This window comes from Pleurodeles waltl, chromosome 3_1, assembly GCF_031143425.1.
Source record: "Pleurodeles waltl isolate 20211129_DDA chromosome 3_1, aPleWal1.hap1.20221129, whole genome shotgun sequence".
In the NCBI taxonomy this organism is placed as follows: Eukaryota; Metazoa; Chordata; class Amphibia; order Caudata; family Salamandridae; genus Pleurodeles; species Pleurodeles waltl.
Genome location: NC_090440.1, coordinates 567,574,020 through 567,596,211, shown reverse-complemented (window position 1 = coordinate 567,596,211; position 22,192 = coordinate 567,574,020). Strand labels below are relative to the sequence as shown.

The 22,192-nt window shown below is 44.6% G+C and overlaps 1 protein-coding gene across 6 annotated transcripts in view; it reads right to left on the bottom strand.

The window, feature by feature from the left end:
• Positions 1–21,866, bottom strand: part of ZFAND6 (zinc finger AN1-type containing 6) — a 136,468-nt gene extending 114,602 nt beyond the window's left edge. The window contains exon 1 of one of the 6 annotated variants that reach the window (XM_069222987.1): positions 21,677–21,866. Coding sequence is in view for 3 of the 6 variants with exons in the window: in XM_069222985.1 (XP_069079086.1) it covers positions 21,540–21,598 (59 nt within the window). In the remaining 3 variants the exon portion in view is untranslated. Of the gene's footprint in view, positions 1–21,341; positions 21,404–21,539; positions 21,645–21,676 lie in introns of those variants that run through there. The other 5 variants (XM_069222986.1, XM_069222985.1, XM_069222990.1 and 2 more) reach the window with 5 other exon arrangements.
• Positions 21,867–22,192: the final 326 nt, after the last annotated feature.

Below are 22,192 nucleotides of genomic sequence, written 5' to 3'. Positions count from 1 at the left end.
CGCGTCTGATCTTGTGCTGAAAAAGAACTATTATTCTGAAGCACTGAGACCATTCGAGGTGCCTTTTACAGCTCAACGATGAAAATACTCAATGTCCAAAATGATTCACCATACCAGTGCCTTAAGGTTCCTTGAGACCATTAAATAGGATACTTTACTAATACAATGGAAAGGAGATCATACCATAAATTGTCTACATTTTGGAAAAAAATTAAGGCTAACTCAAAAGGTGTAAGAGGAAGCAGACACGTTTCTTCAGTTTACCCTTTAAGACGGCAGTTAACGTTTTTTAACCCCACTCGCAAACAAGTCGAGTTTCTTGTTTTCTCTCATCAGTTCTTCACAGTCACTTGCAAGGACTGATAGCTTAAAGTCACGAGAGAGTACCACTAACCAAGGTTTTGGTGAGTACTTTCCAAGTTCAATATTGCGGAGCATGGAGTGGGGACTGAACATGAACACATAGGGGTATTAACTATCCATGGGGAATTAGGTTTGCACATGAACCTGTATTCATTTCTGTCCTTTGTATATCGCTATAATAGACATTTTAATGTATTACCTAATGCATTTCAATACTCTGGGGCCTTTAAATCTCCCTATAGCCATGCTCAAAAGTCTTCCCATGTAATTTCACTCTTTTTATGTATACAAGTGACTAGTTTTTAAATCACCAAGTTGAAATTAATTATGCAATGAGGCTGGACAGTGGCGCACGCTGTGGCCTAATCCATGTTGGCGGCCAGTCCAAGGGACACCCCTCCTCTCTTATGACTCTAGCAGTGCCTCAGAGACCTGCTGGTGAGCGCTGGGTGTGGAGCACCAAATGGTTCAAAGCAACCATGACCCTGAAGACTAATGGAGGTGGCTCAAAGTTGCATATTTTGAACTTCCAGAGGAGTAAACTGAAGGGACAGTTTTTCGTGGATACCCCACTGAACAGGAGTACGAGTTCCTGGTGGTTCCCTCGCTCTGAATCCACTGGATTTGTTGCCCTCAGAAAAGAGATCTGTGCAAGCATGAGAAGCCTAACTTATTGCAAAAGTTAACTTACAGGTGCTTGGACATTATCTTCTCTGAGCTGTGTTATCAGGACATATACCCCTAGGTACAGTGGGGCTCCAAGCTGTCTGTGGGGATCTCCTGTGTATTAGTCAGGGCCAATCTTGCACTCATCAAATTAGCAGCGGGGTGCTGCGGACACTAGAAGATCCTGCCTGATCTGACTACACATGCCTCATCTGGCCGCATGTGCCACCCGTGATCTGAAATCTGATGGTTCAGGGACTAACACAACAACAAAATGTACCGGCTATGGGTAGCACCCCCTCCCCTTTACTGCCTGACTTCTCTAGATGGCTAAGGACAAGCCCCTCGAACAAGCAGTGGAAACTAGACAATATCATGCCACAAACTGACAATTCCCTACCAGTTGGGGAAACGTACCTGGTGGGGGGCACAAAGGGGGTTTCTGGAGGGCGGACAATCTAGCATAGACTGCATCCTCCAGGTTATCCAATCCTCAAAACAAGCTCTAGAAATTAAAATGACCGAAGGTGATATCACTGTAGCCGTACTCAAAAAATCTTCGAAACCACCCCCCCCAGATCAAGTCTCAGAAGCTGTTGTGTAGCCATTTTAGCTATAGCTTCATGCACATTAGTTTAATATACTAGGCCGCTGTGCACTATGACCTAGATATATTTTATTTGGCTTTGCAATGTTATTTTTACAATAACCAGTTTTACAGTCTTGTTTTAATTTCTTCTATCTGTTTCGCTTAGCCCAGCACTGTTTTCTCAAACAAGACATTCTTGATCACTTTGTGCTTCAGTGAAGGATACAGTTTGGTACATTGCCAGTGAACGTGGTAGAAGTTTTGTCTCCAACATTCGTAGAAAATACACATCCTTACGTAGGGACATTTTCTTAGAACATTAGCTGTGTTATTATAAAAACACTTCCTAGTCCCATCACACGGCAAGAGGGAGATTCCAGCCAGGGAACCACGACTGTATGCTGAATGCTTTGCTGCAGATGCTAACGCAGACTACAGGCCTTTGCTGAGGTATGAGGGTCGATGTCCTCCCGGGGGAACCTGAAGGGCAGGATCAGAGCTTAACATGCTGTGCTCAAATTATGACTCAGATAGAAAATAGTCCATCGATTCCAGTGGCAATATGATAGCATTATTCTTATGCTTCACTCTCATCGTCACCATTTTAATATTGTCATGGTGTGTCGTTCTGGTTATTGCAGCTCACGCTTTGCTATCTAAAATGCAGTCATTTTATTAAACCAGTCTTTAAAACTTATACTGCTTTTATTGCCATTTATATCTGAGACCGAATTGTTGATGAGAGAACGGATGCGACCTGAGTGACCACGACTTCCCTGAGAAGTATGATATGTCATGCACTCGGCTGCCCAATCATCTCTACCTTTTGGGAGAGACGAGGCACTGCTAGTTAGCCGGAGCAAAACCTGGATTTGGAGCGACAGGTGTCACCCACTGTGGGTCAGACTCAGTCTCCCACACTGTGAACGATCTTGCTGCTCAAAATCCAGTAGTCTCATTAGAATAATGAGAGCCTACGCGACAAAGCTAATGGTCACATCTCCCTGCTGCACGACACAGCTAATTGTCCATACTACCATTCCCAAGTTGCAGAGTTCGGGAGATGAAACAGCAGCAAGAGCTCAGGATGCTGAAGGTCATGCATGGAACAACAACTTGCGCTTGGCTGGATTCTCCAAGGGGAAATCGAAGAAACACACCTCGAGCAATTTTTGTGTGTCCTGGATATGTGAATTCTTCCCAGCAGACCAGATGAGCTCCGCTCCTGCTTTTTCAATGAGCGAACACACCGGGCACGGACGCAGGGACCTCCCCCTTCTACCAGGGACCACTTACTGGCCCATGAATGCTCGCTTTTTGAACTATAAAGATTGTTTATTTAATCCTTTTCACTGTATTGGACTGAGAGGTCCAACATGGCTCTCACAAAATCATGACATTCCCTGACTGCACAAAGTTGGTACAGAAGCATAAGAAAGCACAAAAACTGTCTAAGCAAAACCTTCGAGCCATGGGATCACATCACGTACATGTTGCTTTAACTTGTAAAACTGTTTTTTTATTTTTTATTTTAAAAGAAAACACTGGCAATCCACATCTTGTGAGGGTGTAGGTTGAGGAGGTGGCACCACTCACTTGAAGTGCAAATCCAAGGGCTGTGAATGTCCAGAGGGAAAAATTAGATACCCAAGATTCTTCAGATCAAAGAAGGGATCGTTAGCGTTCCCCACCCACACACCCATGTCAGGGATGGAAGGGGAAATCGCTTCTACTTTCACTCGCCTGCCCCCCCCACCCCAGTCTCGTCTGATGATGTAAGCGCGCAATTGTACGCTACCCTCATCAAAAGGTCACCTCTGTCACACTGGAAGCGGAGCTTCCACCGCGTTTGGAAGAAAAATGCAAAGCATTTCTCTTCAGATGGGGGGTTGGGGGCAAGCAGAGGAATGAAAGGAAAGACCTTTCCTTTCCTTTAAATGTCTGAGCATTTCTGCAGCACGATCGTGAAGCGATCGGGCTGAAGGAATGCCCACTAGACACCAGGGATTTGGTGTTTCTTTGTATTTACATACATGGGAAATGACCCCCTTGAGCAAGGGTCGCTCCCCAGGGGGCAAATTTTAGGCCATTTCTGCCCCCCCCCCCGGGGGGGCAAATCGGCCTATTTCTATTAGGCCGAAACCACTTAGGCACCTTGGATTGGTGTGTGTAATGTTTGGTGAGGCAGCCCCTTGGGCAACGGTCGCTCCCCATGGGGGAAAATCTCACCAGGAGGGAGATAAGGCAGGATGACTGCTGGCCTGATTAACAATGCAGGAATCGGCCTCTCACCCCAAAAATGCCCCACCCACACTATTACTGAGATATGCTCCCGGTCTGGAGAGATTTCACAAGCAGGCAGCGCACTGTCACAAAGTTAGCCAATATTACACACTTATATACAGAGCCCCTGATGCAGCTCCCCTCACAACCCTCACCAACTTCCAGTCACATATCGCTATCCCATGCACCCCCGTTACCACTGCAGACGAATTAAATACCCCAATTAAAACATCAGAGATCTGTCAGGCCATCAAAGATCTAGCCTGCAATACATTTCTAAGCCTAGATGGCTTGCCACTTGAATATTACTCCACTTTTGCATCCAGATTGGCTCCATGTCTATAAGCTATGAGGAAGCTTTGCAACTACCTGTATCCCTCTGGAAGTCCCTGTTGACCTTCGTTCTCAAACCGAATTGAGACCCCAACCTACGGGGCTCCTACTGGCCGAGTGGCATACTAGGGGCAGATTATAAGATACTGGGCAAAATCCTGTCAGGTCGCTACTCCCAGATTGTTCCTACCCTGGTACAGGAAGACCAGAATGGCTTGGCTCCTGGGCCAAACACATTGTAAAATCTTCGCCACCTGTTTTACGTCCAGGACCAGGTGCGCACTTTCTTTCCCCCATGCCTTGGCACTCATCTTGGACTTGGAGAAGGCATCTGACATGCTATCCTGGGAATACCTATTCAGGGTGTTAGCCCGTATGGGAATTGGTAAGCCACTCCTAGTGTATACCCACCTCCTGTAAGACAACCACTCTTACCGAATGCAGCTGGGCCCTTTGGTCTCCAATTCATTCACCATCCAACGGGGCATGTGACAAGGCTTCTTTCTATCTCCTTTATTATTTGCCCTGGCGATGGAACCAGTGGCGACCCGCTTACAAGGGGAGGGCGACCACTGGGGTATCCCTCTACCGGGCTGAATACACAACCTAATTACATGTTGATTATCTGTTAGTGTATCTCAGAGACACATGAATGTCCATTACCCCACTATACAAACACATTGGAAGAATTTGCCACCGTTTCTGGCCTTCGGATTAACTGGGCCAAGTCCACGGTCTACCCCCTACACTCAGAAGCATCCCAATGTGACGTTGTCCTAGGCCACACATCCCTTTAATGGAGCCCACAGGTGGTCCACTACTTGGGAATTTGCCTTTAACATTCTCCTGATGACCTCTATGAAGGCAACCTTTGAAGGGCACTGGCTAGCATCAGAGCCCAGATGACGTTCTGGCAGTCTCTACCCCTTGTAGATGATCTACAGTACACTGAAAGAAGTGACAGAACTACCTGTTCTCCACACCTGGGAAGCTTGTGCCCTTGGCATCTTTAACATAAAAAACATAGGGTATAAAGTCCCATTTTGAGACATTGGCACTACTGTTGGCATTTCGTACGATAACCTTAAACTAACGAGCACCCTACCCAGCCTCAACTGAGAGTTTGAGCGGGGCCCTGAACAAATGGGGGGCGGTAGAGGAAGAGGCTCTGCGTAGTGAGAAAATGCCTACCATCTCCAACCACTGGGCGACAATTCTTGCCCACTTTCACCAGCAGCCCTAAGATGACACTAGGCCTCATTGAGACTGTGCGCCCAATTCAAATCATGGCTCTCTACAGTTTCTACCGTCCACTGATTCGCTATTCCCTGACATATTAGAAACTAGATGGCTCTGAGCTCTTGCAAGCAATATTCCCTCCTATGACCCACTGGCCCGACATCTGCTCCCCTAGACCGAACGCTCTCCCCTCCCATCTTCATTCTGCAACCATCGGAGCCTCCTAACATTTGTCCCAATGCATAATACCTAGAACACCATATGCAGTCACACCACCCCTGTTCCTCCTAGTTTCACACAGTTTTAGCTCCTGAAGGCATACAACACCTTGCTTCACCAAACATACGGTTCAAACAGTTTCCCCACTTAGGCACATGGGACAAACAAACATTTCAAGAGGTCACTATTCCGGCAAAGCTTAGATATTATATTGGAGATCCCTCTAAGTGAAACCTTTTATCCTGACATAGTATGACAAGTGATGTTAACTCCGTTCTTACATTGTATACCGGAAGCCTTATTTATTTACCTGTATGAATAAAACAAAAATCTTAATAAAAATAAAAAAATTAAAAAAAACATATGGACACAAATTACCTAAAATGTAGAGAATGCCCTTCCCTGATCCATAATGTGGAACTGCAAACTGGCAGCCAAAGGGTTTGCGTTGCAGGGGGGTTGGACCTACTTGTCCCAAGGATAAAAACATGAAAACTTGTTGTCCTTGACCCCCAAACAATATGTCCTGAGCGTCTGGCTACACAAATACCACACCCCGAAACTAGTATCAGGCAGAACCTACCTATGAGGCAAAATGGAAAGCGGAATGGATTTTTGTGCTGTCACAGAACAAGCAGTGCACAAGCGGAGAGATTATGTGGGTGGAGGGGGTTGGGGGGACACAATTACAACAACAACAAAAAAAATTTAACTGGGTCCAGGGACTTCTGGTCATGACTTAATACAACAGTGCCTGTGGCCCTTTGGGTCTACTTCTATATCTGAATGTAATACTTATGCATGACCGTTGTGTTTGCTGTGCCCGTCCTTTTGTCGCTACTTCATTTGATGTAGGTATTTGCCATACAATGCATCAAAATTAATAGAAATTCATAGAAATAAATGTGTGGGATATATACTGATTTGCAAGAGTAACAAAATGTAAGCTGGTAGCACAGCACGCACATTACAAGAGAAAATTGAATAACATGTCCTAGCCATAATTGATATTGTTTGACACTGCATTTTGCTGAACATCACGCTAAGGAACCAGAGTTAGATATTAAAGTTTGTATGGTGCAACTGCTACTTTATAGTGACAGTATTATTTTCTGAATGAGTGAGTGACTTGGCTTTGGTCTTGGAAGCTGCCTGTGATGAGTTTGGCACACATGTGAATGACTGCCCAGACTTTCTAGGCCTTACCTACCAGACAGTTTTGAGCAGACTGTATGTGAAAGCCTCTTGTGGACTATATCAAAAACTTAGTGGCTTAAAGCCATTCACTGCTTACCACCCTTTGACCAGCTGATACAAGCCCTTCCTCTGCTCACATTTTTTCCTTCAGCTCCTCATTAGAGTGCACACTTTCTCTTGCTCTCACCCTCCTGTGATGCGTTTCCTAAAATACCCAACCCCATGCTGTGTCGCTCCCAGCTGGTCAACAAAAGCACAGCAACGGGTATATTTTTGTCAGTCTATGACCAAACAGTAGACTTTAAGAGCCGTTTGTGTTTTGTCACCTGCATTCCACATATTGCATAAAAGCTCAGACCTTGGGACACAAAGGATTTTATGGTGCTGGGGGTGGAGGAAGCTGCTGCACTACCTCAGCTTGTGTCCGAGGTAGGTAGTGTAATTATTAGCATGACTGAAAAGAAGAGGTCTTCTCTTGGGGGCTCAAAATATGCTCACTGGGCTACTGCAGAGGACCCAATGAACCGAGCAGGTTTCTTTCTGGGGAAAATAAAAACTGAAGCCATGGCTTATTCAATCTCCACCCGAATATATATATATATATATATATATATATATATATATATATATATATATATATATATATATATATACACACACACACACATACATATATACATACATATACACACATAAAAAATTACATGCACATTCACACACCCTAGGATCAGAGCCTTCGTCTACCTGCGATCCCCAAACCAGACGTTTTTTCTTTGAATTCTAAAACGTGTAGCCTTGCTTATTCACTAAAACAGAACTACGCGCCTGAGAAGGGAAGTAAAAGGAAAAAAAACAGGAATGGCTCATTACATCAGTCACGGGCCTCGGGAGCTTGGCAGCTATGGGACCACAGAGCCCCCACAACCCGGTTCTTTTCTTTACCATAACAAAGAATGAAACAAACTATTCTATCATTTTACTAGACCCCATCGTTATCCAGTGGTTCAACCTTTCAGCTCAACTTTTCCATCACAATGCTAAAACTTCTACATCTAAATCACGACGCTGTCTGCCCCTCACAAGCGTAGCAGTGCGCCAGGGAATGACCCTCAACAGCCGCAAAGACGGTACCACAGACCTCCCCCACCAGGCATTCACACAGGGACACATTCGGTCGAAACAATAAACAAAATTTCGCGCTGACCAGCAGGAGACAAAGGGCGCTGTGATGAGCATCTAGGAGGTTCCAGGACAGGCACGAGGCCCCAGGTGACCCACTATCCCCTCGGGATGCTAAACTCGCATAGCCTTCCACGCTAATTATTACTATCCAATTACCGTATAAATAATTAACTAGTGTATAATACGAGGCTACACCACACTAGTCTCATGGCAGTAAGTTATTCCATAGCACACTAAACCTCGGCGTGACCATAATTCTCACCTTCCCAAATGCAACATGGCGTTTCTGGTGTATTTCCATCAAACTCATCTTTGTATAATACAGCGTCTTTCCTCCCGAGAAACCCCATTTACTCTTAATTCCTTCTCGCCCCCTACTCCAAATCTATCAAGCATATAACTTGAGTTACGTTTCCAATAGTAAACTTCTCCGATACGTGTGACAGCCCAGAGCACGCAACGCCTGGCACTGCCACACTCCGACTCCTCAGCCCAGCAGTTGTTACTTAGAACCCACGAGGCACTGGCTCTCCGGGCACACGTCAAACGATTCCGGGGAAACAGGGTGAGGGGTGCAGGGAGCAGTATTAGGTGCCTGCATTCCAGGGATGAGTAGAAACCAAAGCTCTGGGGCAATTTACAGGTTAAGGAGAGGATAGGATCAAGGTCAGTCGCCTAAAGAAGATAAAGAACGGACTCCAACACGACCCGTTGAGGTCGGCGCCTCTCTTCCACCCCATAGTGCCAAGTACCGCCCCAACGAAAAAGGTGAGGCACACAAAAAATACACTTCTGACAGCCTCATACCCACGACGCCCCGCGTTCACTTCCAAGCAGTAGGATTGAGATCCGGCTCTGCTTGCAACAGCAACGCGGCTGCAAGCCCCGCCTGCGCAGCTTCCACGGCCCGACCCCCAGTTACTACAGAACACGTCACTGAAGCAAACAAAAAAAAAAAGTCGTTTCTAAAGGGGTTTTCTCTTGCCAGCAGCATCGGAGGCACGGAAAGGAGGGTGATGGTAGGGTGTCCAGACGTCCCGGATTTCCCCGGACAGTCCCTGTTTTTAGAGAACTGTCCCAGTGTCCCGACGCTTCTCTTAATTTTAAATAAATGTCCCGGTTTTTGGGACAAATGTCAGATCCCCTAGGGAAGCTTAAATTAAAGACACCAAAGTATGAAATAATTAAAGTAATTTATCTGTTACTGTCAGGCACCGCAGTCCCCTGTCTGGTCCCAGCAGAGAGACGAGTGGGGAGCAGGGAGAGGTAGGTGGGGGCCAGGTTGGTGGTGCAGAGTGGTAGTTCAAGCCATAGCTAATTTTATATATGTAGTCTTGTAAATGTGTACAAATATGGCCACAGGACACCTGGCTGAGGCCGGGCAAGTTGGCAGGAGGCTGTCATAAAAAAGGGGAGCACTCTGGACAAAGACGATTTGGGGGGGGGGGGGGCAGGGGGTTGGGAATGGTGTCACTACATAAGGCTGCTGTCCACTGCACTTGTGTGTTGAGGCCAGTAGACAGACATCACTAATTTCTAGGTCGTTCTGTACAACAGTTACAAGTAAACAACAAAACATCAAGTCAATGGTCTACAGAATATAGGCTGCAAACAGCAGACTCCAGGTACCATGGTATAACAATTCCAAACAAAATTCCAAACTAGGAATAACTTGGCAAGCGGGATGTATGCTTGCCAGGTCACCGGATGTGGTGCCAGCTACGTAACAAAATAACCACCCTCTTGGCCCAGTTACAACACTGGAGTTCAACCATGAACTCCAGGATTAACGCAGGCTTGCCATCTCAGTCTCCTGCCTTATAAAGTGTCTAGCTGAATTTGTCTACACAGTAGAGTTGTTCTGATATCACTCACTCAGCTGAAATTTTAATTTCCTTAGTCTGTTATATGTATTTGTAAAGTGTTCTATTACTCCCGAGGGCATCCTGGCACTAAACAGGTGAATGTGCCTACCCCTATCTAAGGATGGTTGGTTAATTGAAAATTCGGGTCATTAGCTTCTTGCAGAATTCAAGGAGAGACGAGGAAGCTCTAATGTGGAATGGGAAGTCGATCTACTCTTTAGGAGCAGATGTAAAAATGACGATCTTGATCTAGTTCTATGCATGCATGGAAAGTGTGCGACTAGGAGTCCCGCGGAGCAGAACTGCCTAGGCCAGTGGTTCCCAACCTGTGGTCCGGGGGTCCGCGAAGCCTTCTCAGGGGGTCCACGACAGCTTAGAAAATTAAAAAATATTGACAAATTAGGTCTCATGCTTCCAGTAATGACTCAGTGGGGGTCCCCGGATTCCACTGATGATTCAGTGGGGGTCCCTGGGTTCCATTAATGAGAAAGTGGGGGTCCACAGAATTCAAAAGGTTGGGAACCACTGGCCTAGGCAGTTAGTGGAAAGAGCAGAGTGTTCAGGTAGTTGGGGCCTAAGTTGTGTAGTGCCTTGAATGTGGAGCATTTGAAATAAGAAGTTTGGGTATCTTAAGCCAGTAGAGCTCTCCGACCAGTGGCGTAATACAAATGTGTGGGAGGTTGAGGATAAGTCTGGCTGCTGAGTTCTGGTGGTTTGTAGTCTTCTGGTAAGTTGCTTTGTGACCCTGGGGTAGAGTGTGTTCCCATAGTCCAAACTGCTTGGCCCGTCAGCAGCATATTAAAGGAAAGGAGATATTCTCTATCAAAATACTTTGTGCACCATCAATTGAGGATATCAATTTACTTGTGTTTGTAGGCCACAGTTAATCCACAGTTCAACATTGTGGGTCCTCATTGAATGTACAGCCAAGTGTTTATTTATTAAACTCGAGATTGGATAATCAACATTATTGGAGCTGCAAATGTGCCCACTGCATTAGTAAACATGTTTAAAAAAAAAAAAAAAAAAAAAAAAAAAAAAACACAAGCACTGGCAAAGCCAATCGGTTTATTCAGCAAAATCAATAAGCTTTACAATTTTTTTTGGTGTTGCACAGCAGCAAGAGCTGTTGTGCAACATGGCTTACAGATATATATATATATATATATATATAAAAGGAAAAAAAGAAAAGGTGCTATGACACTGCCAACGTTGTCTGCTTCAGAGTACCTTTTCCCCTTCAAGCCATGATGCACAGCAGCACATGCTATTGTGTGATATGCCTTAAAAAAATAAATATATTTAAAAAAAAAAAAAAAAAATGATAGGGATTGGGGGCAAGCAAATCAAGGGTGGGAAAGAAGCCGAGCCAGGGGAGTACATGGGCCTGGGTGACATAATAAAGGACAGGGGAGGTCAAACAACATAAGGTGGGTGAGTTGAAACAATGGCAGAAAGTAGGTGGGCAGGGTGTTTAAAAAAAAAAAAAAAAGGGGGGGGCGCACTACAGAATGGGGATAAACATCTCATCACGGCATCCCAATTTGTTGGACCCTTCTCAATCGTGCTTCAGGCCCTTTCACAGTACTGAAACCGCTGTACTAGCAGTAGTTGATACAATCACACTATCCGTGGATGCCGGGAATCCAGCTAGGCTGGTCCTTCTTGACATGTCGGCGGCATTTGATACATTCTCACATTCAATCTCACTTCCTTTTTATGAGGGAGCTATCAGGGTTCTGCCCTCGACCGGTTCAAAGATTCTCTTTGCAACAGAGTCCAAACTGTCTTGAGGCGTACTTTCGATCTAAAACCCGTTTCCTAGGCAAGGTGGTTCCTCCGGGATCTTCCTTGAGCCCCAAGCTCTTTAACATTGATATTGCTCCCTTTGCCTGGCTAGTCAAGTCCTGTGGTTTCAAAATACTCTCATATGCAGACCACACTCAATTAGTCATCTCCCTGGCGCAGGAAAATTAGAACGTCAAACAACAATTCGTTTGCATAAGGAAAATTGTCTCCTAAATGTCCCTTATTTGTTTTGAATTAAATGGGAAAGAAACAGAGATTATTTTATTTGATAAAGAATAGCTCCATTGGTCGAATGACATGTGGCTGGCGAAGCTCGTGTCTCTTCCACCTCCAAGTAAAACAGCTAGGAATACGGGTACACGAGTAAAAGGTAAGCTATCAATGAAATACCAAATTGCATCTATCTGTGGCACTTGTTTTGGTACAAGGAGTCCTTAGAAAAATCTTCCAGTGGCTTCCCCTGAGCTCTCCGAAGACTCTAACCAAAGCACTGATAATCAGCTGTCTTGATTATGGCAATGCTCTTATTCTTGCATCCAATGAAACCCACTTATCTAAAATGCAGGTGGTCCAAAACACGGCAGCCTGACTGGCCAACAAACTGCCACCACCCACGTTTTCAGCCCCCACTCTTATAGCCCTTCAATGGCTCCCCAATAGGAAAAGAGCTCTGTTCAAATTGCTGTGTCTGACTCACAAATTTCTGTCAGGCAGAGAGGCCTTAAATACCCACTGAAAAGACTATCGTTATCGTCCCGAACAGAAACTAAGATCCAAATACCACCTTATTTTACGCACTCAGTGCATCTGCACACCAAAAATACCTACCCTACCACTGGAGCAGGCTTCCTGTTTCTATCTACGCCAGCACTGACCTCTCTTGCTTCAAAAAACATCTCAAGACTTGGCTGCCCCGATAAGCGGCTATTCCATTTGTCTGCCAATATAGCGCAAAGATGATCCTTCGGGGAAGATTTGTTTGTGCTACACCAAGAACTTCTTAACATAACACATGCAGGGAGGATGGGCACTAGGTCATCTCTACAGAAACTTGTGGGGACATGGAGATAAGTAATAGAGAAGGATAAAACAAATTACAGATAGGTGGGGAAGAGCGAGAAAGTGTGTTCTGCACTGGGAAGGAGGAGAGAGGGAAGGGACTAACCAAAAACCACATTCTGGGTAAAAAATAGATACATTTAAAAAACAATTGTAAATTGAAAGAGAAAGACGTTGCAAGTGAAAATGGTAACTGATGACCAGCTCAAAATACAAATACCTAGTGTGAACAGTTGCTACTTACGTCAGGCACCCTGCATGAGATCCCTTGGAACAGCATTTTTTTTTTTTTGTTGTGCTGCTCTTTGTAAAATGTATTTCTCAGTCTCGAATTTTCCCTACTTCACCTACTCCAATCCTCCCATCCCCGGACAAAAGCAGAAGAACTCATGAGGAGACTGAATGGGGGAGCAAATGTTTGTGCAAGGAGCTCTGCGGGAGCCATCGCTCTCAATTTCAGGCCGACCTTTGCATTATAGTTAAGCCTCTCTGTGGAACAGCATTTGGAGCCAGGATATGGAGGAGTAGATAACTGGGAAGTTAGTGACAAAACATTAGCATGCAACTGCATGAATCAGTCCAGCGTACAGGGAAGGAGGCAGCTAACTGTAGGTAAACTGGTGGCTCACCCAACAGAGTTGAATGTAGTTGGGAACGGCCACCAAAAGGTGGCCTCCCAATGGGGGGCCCTCAATTCTGGCATGTGCTAGGTGCCACAACTTGCTACCCAGAGAGCACAAAACTATTCAAAACACATGTAACCATAAACCCAAGAAAAAAATAAGATAAAGTCAGTCTCAATGGCATATTCAAATAAATGAAACCGCACCTGTTGTAGCTGTAGTTTTGCCCTGTGACCTCTAAGGGGTAGCAGAGAGACCCACTGGGTTGGTAAGGGATCTCATAAAAGTACAAGAGAAAAAGACAGCTGCAGGCTCGGCATATGAAAGCATAGGCCTCTCTTACCTAAATGCCCTACTACCCAAGCACAGTTCCCCTTCAGAATTTCTGCACTTATAGTAGCTCAAAATGCCTCCTGCTTATCTAATGCAGACTTAGAAGAAGTCGAGTTGGGACTGGAATGGTCAATGAATGATTCTGCAAGAATACATCCCTACACCGAGTTACCCAACTGCAAGTCTCTAAAGTATGTTAACATTTTAGTGTCACATTAGCAAGACAACCGTAAAGTGAACAGTCTCTGTTTAAGAGGGACACCAAGCATAGATTTACTTGTGTACAACTCTACTGTGCTGGTGTCGAATGGCATATGCTCGGCAGTGGTGGCAATGTACTTTTAAATCCTAGGTGCAGGACCCCTTTTTCGTTGTTCTGTGCACTGGCAAGTTGCCCACAGGCCTTGACCAAAACGTTCTACCCCAGTTATGTAGCCAGGTTCCTTTGCTACATTCCACGCACATATGCATGATGACAGGATGTACTGGTGGTTCTCAGTGGACCGCTTCAAGTGACACTCCACAGACTTTAAGGGTACCTTCTGAAATCCAAGGCAAACAGCCAGTCTCCAAGTGGCGATGATCGCCACATGAAAAGGTTTGCAACGTCCTACTGGAGATGGGCGGTAGGTCTCCCACGAGAGGAGAGGAGAAAAAAAAAAAGGAAGAAGAGTGTACCTGGCCGGCTGAGAGAGAGGTCTGCCTTGAATTAGTAGACTGCACTTTACCCAATTCGCTTAACCCACACATACGTTGGTGTTGCCAGGACCTTATCCGCAGAAATGTGTGCGTGTCCCCCTATCCCGCAACCCCCAAGAGACTCTTGCAACATTCAAGTGTTCTCAGCCGCCTCCCCAACTTGGGATTTGTCAGAGTAGTGGCGGACGTGGAATGTTTTGATTCTGAAGTCAAACTTGCCCAGCATGCATCCCAGTGGTATGTTCGGCCAAGAAGAATGTAAAACTACATTCTGGTGGTTCATCAAAGACATAATGCAGCTGTGGCACTGTAAAGAATTAGCCACCATCATTAACAGGAAAGTTCAGTTACAGTATAATCTGTTTATGTGGCTGATTCAGGGAACATATCAAAAGCATTCCAATTCCACACCAGTGTGTACACAGTAGCCAACTGTTGGACAGAGAGTCTACCTGCAAACCAGACCCGAGCCAAACTTGTAAGATCCACAGTCTGGTAAGCACATGCTGTGGCCAAGCATCCAACAGCCAATGTTCCTTTTAAAAATAAAACTCAGAAATACACTAAAAAAACCGACGTTGTAAGAAAACAACAGTTCATGTAATACAAAACACTTTCACATTGAAGGGAATGAGAAACTTAAGATTCACCAACAAACGTATTGCGTATGTACCATTTTGGTTCTGAGACAAAACCTAAAAGCCCCCCTAAATTCGTCAATTACAGACTACTGATATAGAAGCCACACCCCACCACTCCACCACACACAGGACAGCATGGATGTCACTTCAAACTACATCGTTGACATCCCAAAATGGCTCCACAATGGCAATACCGGCATGAGAAACGATTTTGACGGCAGCTTGAGAGCTTTTATCCTGTGGTCGGTGACATACATTGGTTCAACTATGGCCCACATCCTCCTCCGACCTGCATAATACCCTTATACAACTTTTGGAGATATCTTGCACTGTTTCCTCACACTTTGAACACCACGAACGTGCCAGAGACGCAAGCTTTAACCCGTGAAGTGCACTTCAACTGTTGAATTTGAGAATCTCAAACCTAAAAATTAAGGTACTGCTACCTCAAGGTATAACCTATAATAATTAGGAAGCACAATCATCCATTTTGTGACTGGAATGCACTACTTGCTTGTACACCTAGGGAATCTAACCAGTATCTCACTTAAGCCATCCAACAAGGAGGAGACTTGCCTCGAGTAAATAATGCTCAGCATGGAGGCACGGCCTAGTAGCTATAGCCAAGTTACTCCTTATGACGGACAGGGTCGCACAGTTGGCCTAGTAATGTCATAAAGTAGCTCAGAAACAACATAGGGTGCCCCCAAAACCTAACGCCAGAGGTAGGAAAGTGTAAGCTCAAACACCACCATTGTACAGTCTTATCTTTCTACTCCTTTTACAGCAGTCACACCTAGGTAATATTTTGATTTCACACAAGGCAGTTAAGCAGGAGGAAAACCAAACTGTAGTGGGCTTGTGCACAGACCTGGAAAGTTGAAAAGCCTGGTTAAAAGGGTATAATCAGCAAAGCTTTGTTATCCTTTGTTCACCATTGTGTGACGTGTGCTGAAACGGGATAATTTTGTCAATTAGCAGGGCTGTGAAGTAGTTAACGTATCTAAAAACGTGTTAAAAAACGGCCATGTCTCTCAAGCCAACCGTGGTGAAGTAAACGAGAAAATAGCATTCTGTTTTCAGAAGGGAAAAAACATGAGACAATGTTAAACAAGAAGCTGAAGTGACTGCAGAGCAAAAATGAATACATTGATCAGTACGTCATAATGATTTCCGTGCACTGCTGTTGTTCACCGAATCCTAAATAATCATCAATTCAGTGAACATTTGTTTAAGTGATCATAATTTCACAAAATAAGGAACAAGTGGCAAGAAAGAGTGATTCACCTACAATTGCACAACATGTAGATAAATGGGTAGGATTAGAGGTAAGGTCGATTTAAATTAATCAGTCATTTGTAGAGCACGTCGCTGTCACCCCTCGGGTATCTTAGCGATGGGGTGCAATGTCTGTCAAAGAGCTAGGTCTTGAGCCTATTCCTGAAGCCTACCAGTGAGGGTGCAGTTCAGACAGGTAGGTCGTTCCAGGGCTTGGCGACGATGTAGGAAATAGAGTAGCTGCAGCAGATTCTGAGTGTGTGTGCGGGCAAGGGCCAGAAAGTAAGAGTGCAGGTGTGTGGTGGGTTGGTGGAAGGGAAGACAGTGGTTAATGTCTACTGACTGATCATGCAGGGTTTTGTAGGTATGTGCGGGGAGCTTGAAATTACATCTCTTGTGGACGGGGAGCCAGTGGAGGTTTCTGAGATGGAGGGTGATGTGGGTGTGCATGGGAAGGTCCAAGATGAGTCTGACAGCAGATTTCAGTACTGTCTACAGTCTCTTTAGGAGTTGTGAGGACATGCCAGCATAGAGAGCGTTACCGTAGTCGAGGAGGCTGGTGACCAGGGTCTAGCTGGCAGTTTTCCTGGTGTTGGCTAGGATCGATCTGAAGATTCGGCAGAGCGTGTGGAAGCAGGAGACGACTGTGTTGATCTGCCGCTTCATGGCCAACTCACTGTTGAGGATGATGCAGGGGCTGTGAACGTGGTCTGTCGATGTGGGACAGACTCCGGGCTGGCCACCAGCTATGGTCCCATATAAAGGTGTTTTTCAAGAAAAGCAGGACTTCAGTCTTATCGGAGTTGAGCTTCAGGCAGTTAGTTTTCATCCAGTGGGCTACGGTGGTCACAGCGATGTGGAAGTTAGTTCTGGTGGTGGAGGGGTCTTCAATAAGTAAGAGGATCAGTTCAGTATCATCTGTGTAGGGGATGATGTGGAGTCTGTGGTTCCAGCGATGTCAGCCAGAGGGGGTCATGCAGATATTGAGCAAAGTGGGGCTGAGGGATGAACCTGATGAAAGTGTATTCCTGATCTTGAAATAACAAAACTGTTACACTGACCTGTACCTATGGATAACAAAAGCTACTTTTGCCCAACTCAACAGGGTTTGCTTAATTAATATTAGATATTACAGAATAATTTGACAGACCGGAAATCCGATTGTGTGATCTGCAGGTGGCAGTTTTCTGCAGCAACCAGTTATTTATTTACCTGTACCTTAGTAGCCGTATTAGATCAATCTAGAGGTTTTGACTTGCAATATTCTGTGGCATGTCGGCCTTATTTTGTAATTTTTTGATACTTTAAAGGAGCTTGGGAGTTGATTCGTTTTTCACTGACTCACTGTTTCACCTGGTTTGTGTAGACAGATCTGGTGAAATGAATAAGAATGCTTAAAACATTTTGGTGGCAAGCTCACCTGCCAACTAAATAGTTGGAGTATTGGACAGATTTAGTATAACCTTTCAGAATGTCTCCGTAGGCCACCACATTAGTTTGAAAATGAGCTCTTAAAAAAAACAAGCAGATAACCGACAAACCCAGGGATACAGTAAACATGGAATTGCTCTGGTATTTTTGAGGGAAACAGCTAGCTAGCTGCAAAACAATAAATAAATGTATTACTTCTACTGTTTATTTTACAGTATATGTGTTAATTCTGGAAAAAATAAACGTCAATATGACCATGTTATCGTAAAAATTAAATATCTCAGAGAGAGCATGGGTGTTCTGAATGTTTACCTTTAAAAAGATGCTACCTTAGCCTCACATTCACAGCCACAATGTGACAAAAAGTTACTATTTTAAAAGAACTGGACCTGCTACGCACGCATTTCCAGGTGCCAATGTGTTTTCTTATGGTTTCCCTTTCCCCTTGGGCAATCTCCTCATGATCTCTGGAAGGCCTGGTATGATTTCTGATACAAAAGACATCTCAGCACCCCCTAATCATTGCGCTATATTACCTACAACCCACGTGTATGAAGCAACAACACAGATGGCTGCCTCCTGTTTCCCCTTTTAGATCCCCCCCCTTCCCTTGGAAGCCATTGTAAATAAAAGTGCACTATTTGGCTTTCCAAATGCATTTCCAGGAAATAACTTTTGTGCTCTGGGTGAAACTGAAAATCAATTCATGTGAGTCAATAAAGAGAGAAAAACTGAATAAAGACTATGGTCATATGGCATGGGGACACCCCTCATAAATGAGCGGGCTATCAGCCCGCCCTTGCATCTGAGTTTTATCCTGGAAGGAGAAACCAACTTCCTGCAGTACACAAGAAGTGAGATACAGGTTCAACACTGAATAGTTATCCCAGAGGTAGGTCTACAAACAAAAAAATTAAGTCTCACTAAAAGACTTGGTACCCCCAAAAAGAATGGGGCTCACATCAAAATGTCCCCAAAAATAATGGGGCTCACATCAAAATGTCTCCAAGACCCAATATACACATGCCCCTCTCGTATATGCAGCATTCATCTTTTGTCCTAAGAGGCTTTTCATATCACCATGGACAACGAAGAGGAACTGAGGCAGAATCCATGTCTCTTTTCCTTTACGTCTTTAGGGCAGTAGAGAAGATCTATGCTGCTGTGAAGGAAACAGACTGCAACAAACCGTGCACTGTTAAGCCTTAGGATTCCGATGTACCAGTGCTGCAGTGAGTTAGTTTGCACTAATACGCCAGATACAAACTGGTGATTATACTAACTCAAATGCAGAACATCCAAACAGCCGGCTAAACAAGGTACTGCTTCATATGCGTCTGATACCCCACTGAGGGAAACTGACCTCAAAACGCCAGGCCAGCATATGACCTTAATTCTAATAATGGGTGATCTAACAAGAGTAAATGGCGCTGCTTGTCATATATCCAATATATTTCAATAACTACTGATGGTGCACTTAGAAGAAGATCACCCTCTGCTTCTTAATTACAGTGACAAGTCACTGATAATTACTTGCATATATGTAAGGCACACATCCAACATCCAGTCCATTAAATCAATGTCCATATCTTTATTCCATAATTCGACCACAATTATGCGTGTCCTTATTCTTTGAATCTTGAATTTCCAGTCAATTGGTTTTCAGTCACTGCCAACATCCATGCCTGCCAACACGTGTTTCGCCAGGGGTGTATCCCATGACTTCCTCAGGGCTGCTGGATCTACATTTCTCTCTCTCTTGAGTTTCTTATGAATTTCAATTGTTGACTCTACATTACCACTATCGTCGCGAGTACGCCTGGTGTTACTATTTCTTTATTCTTCAATTATTGGAGAGAGATAGAAATATAGATCCAGCAGCCCTGAGGAAGTCATGGGGTACACCGCTGACTAAACATGTGTTGGCAGGCATGGATGTTGGCAGTGACTGAATACCAATTGACTGGAAATTCAAAAAATAAGGACACGCATAATTGTGGTCGAATTATGGAATAAAGATATGGACATTAATTTAATGGACTGGATGTTGGATGTGTGCCTTACATATATGCAACATATGACCTTGTGACAGTGCTTTAAATGGGCCGGTACTGCCCGGTACTGAGTACCGGCACTTTTATTTTGAGAGTGAGAGTACCTGCACTCATCAAGAAAAACGTAATACTTTTAATTGGAGAGTACCAGCACTTCTCAGAAACAAGCAGGTACTCTGACTCGGAGTGCTGGCACTTCTATTTTTCCATTTCAAGCACTGCCTTGTGAGATACAGCAGAAGTAGCCTTTCACCGATGTGAGCCTTTGCAACCCACGAGAATCATGCGTGACCGTTAAGAAGACAGAGGAGATCAATCCTGGCAAAGACTTGCTGTATTTCAGCTTAATCGAGGCCAACACAAAGAACAACTTCCAATCTTAGCTCAGATTGTGTCTAAATATTAGTCACAATAAGTATCCTACATATAAAGCCCACAACAGGTTGACACACTTATGGGACTCAGGTAAAACATGCATATCACCTTGTCATCGAGGCTTGCGCTGTTATTCATCGACTATCCTTGCTTTTTCTGGAGCTATCCTGGTTTACCCCATTCTTTCCCCAGGCTTTTATATCCCCGACTCAACCCACAAGGAAGACTACTTTCACAGACATAGTTTACTCAATCCGTCAAGTGATAAAATCTCAGTCCTGTCCTATTGTACATTTTGTAGCATCCACCAACATAAGCTGTTTTGTACTTAAGAAGCCAAAGCCACTAGATTGTCCTGGTCCCACAAAGCGTGCGACAACTGAGAACTGGACTACTCCTAAAGTGAACACGACGTACCAAACATAAGCATAAGGCTATCATTCTAGACAAATAGTTTACCCATAACAGAAAACGCAGATTCACAGTGTAAGTAAACACGGTACAAAAACCCACATCATTTACACATTTATTGTCAAAATACAATCGATACTGTTATCATTAGTGTTAAAACAACTCTGTTGCAGCACCACTTAAGTAACAAACGATGTAAATAAACAGTCTTTTACTCGGAGAGTAGAACAGGAAAGGGGCAAAATTGGTACGAGATTTTAACCAACGAGAAAGGCTACCCTGCTATGATTAAAATAGTGTACTTATTTAATGGAGTTTACCATATTCGAGATATTTCACAGGTGCGATGAACAAAGAAAACATATTTCATACTACATATGGAATTACGGGGGACTGGGACAAACTGTATCCTTTAAGGCCTGACAAACAGTGTTTTTGTAAAAACACATCATTGTTTACTTGTTTCTGTCCTCCAAAGCGCTGCCACAAAATTGCTTTTCCGCAAATAACCGAGATTCTTCCTTGCGTGTCATTAAGCACGGCATCAACAATTGTTCTCAGCGAAGGAGGAGTGCGGTGTTAACAATTCAATATACGAACTACACCGGCCTCAAAAAAGTCCACAGGAACGGCAAGGCCGATGAAGTGGCAGGCAGCTGACGAAACAAAACAGACCAGTAGGTCAGCCTCACCGTGTCAGTACAATTCACGACTCCACAGAAAACGAACTCAGCATGACGTATTTCCTGGTTAATTACAAGTGCTTCTCGTTCTACACAGAAAAAAAATAAAGCTGGCCATAAATCCACCAAGAAAGTGGCCACAATGATCTTGACGTCCAATTAAAGATCCGCTATAACTTTACTTGCTTAGAGATCGCTCTTGCTCACCTCCGCTGACCCCAGGCCTCTTTCGCTTGCCGTCCCAAACCATACCCTCCAGGAATCATACTCGTGCTCTCCCATAAGCCTAGACTACGTGGCTCCTCCCCCTACTGATTCACATAGTCCTGTTTAGAGTTACTCACCACACTGCGGTAAGTATGTTTGCTTGATAGTGAATTCCCCAGACTCACTGCTCTTTCACACTACGCTCACCTGCTACCCCCACGGGCTCCAGGGGCGGCCTGTCCCGAGCTTCCCTCTCACATCTTCTTCCCCGCCCCTTCTTGTCGTCACTTCCGCTCTGCGCCTCACACTTCCGGTCTGGCTTATACACTTCCGTGTTCCGTTTTCCTTCCCGGAACATCGCGAGCCATTTAAATCACATATTCAGTACCGTCTCTTTCCCGAGTACGTCACGTTAAAACGACCAACGTTGATTGGCTATTTTCTAGGCAAGTCCTTGATCGCCTGCCTGCTGCATTATTACCGCAAGGTTGGGAGGCGTGAGTGTAGCATCCTTACACGATTAACTGTCACAGATTTAGGGATAGGTTGACACTATTTAGTAAATGCCCTTCAGATAGACAAAAGAGGCTGTGATGTAGCCATTGATTGTCGCCAGTGCAGTTATTGCCATTTTCCCACTGGCTGTTGAGCCG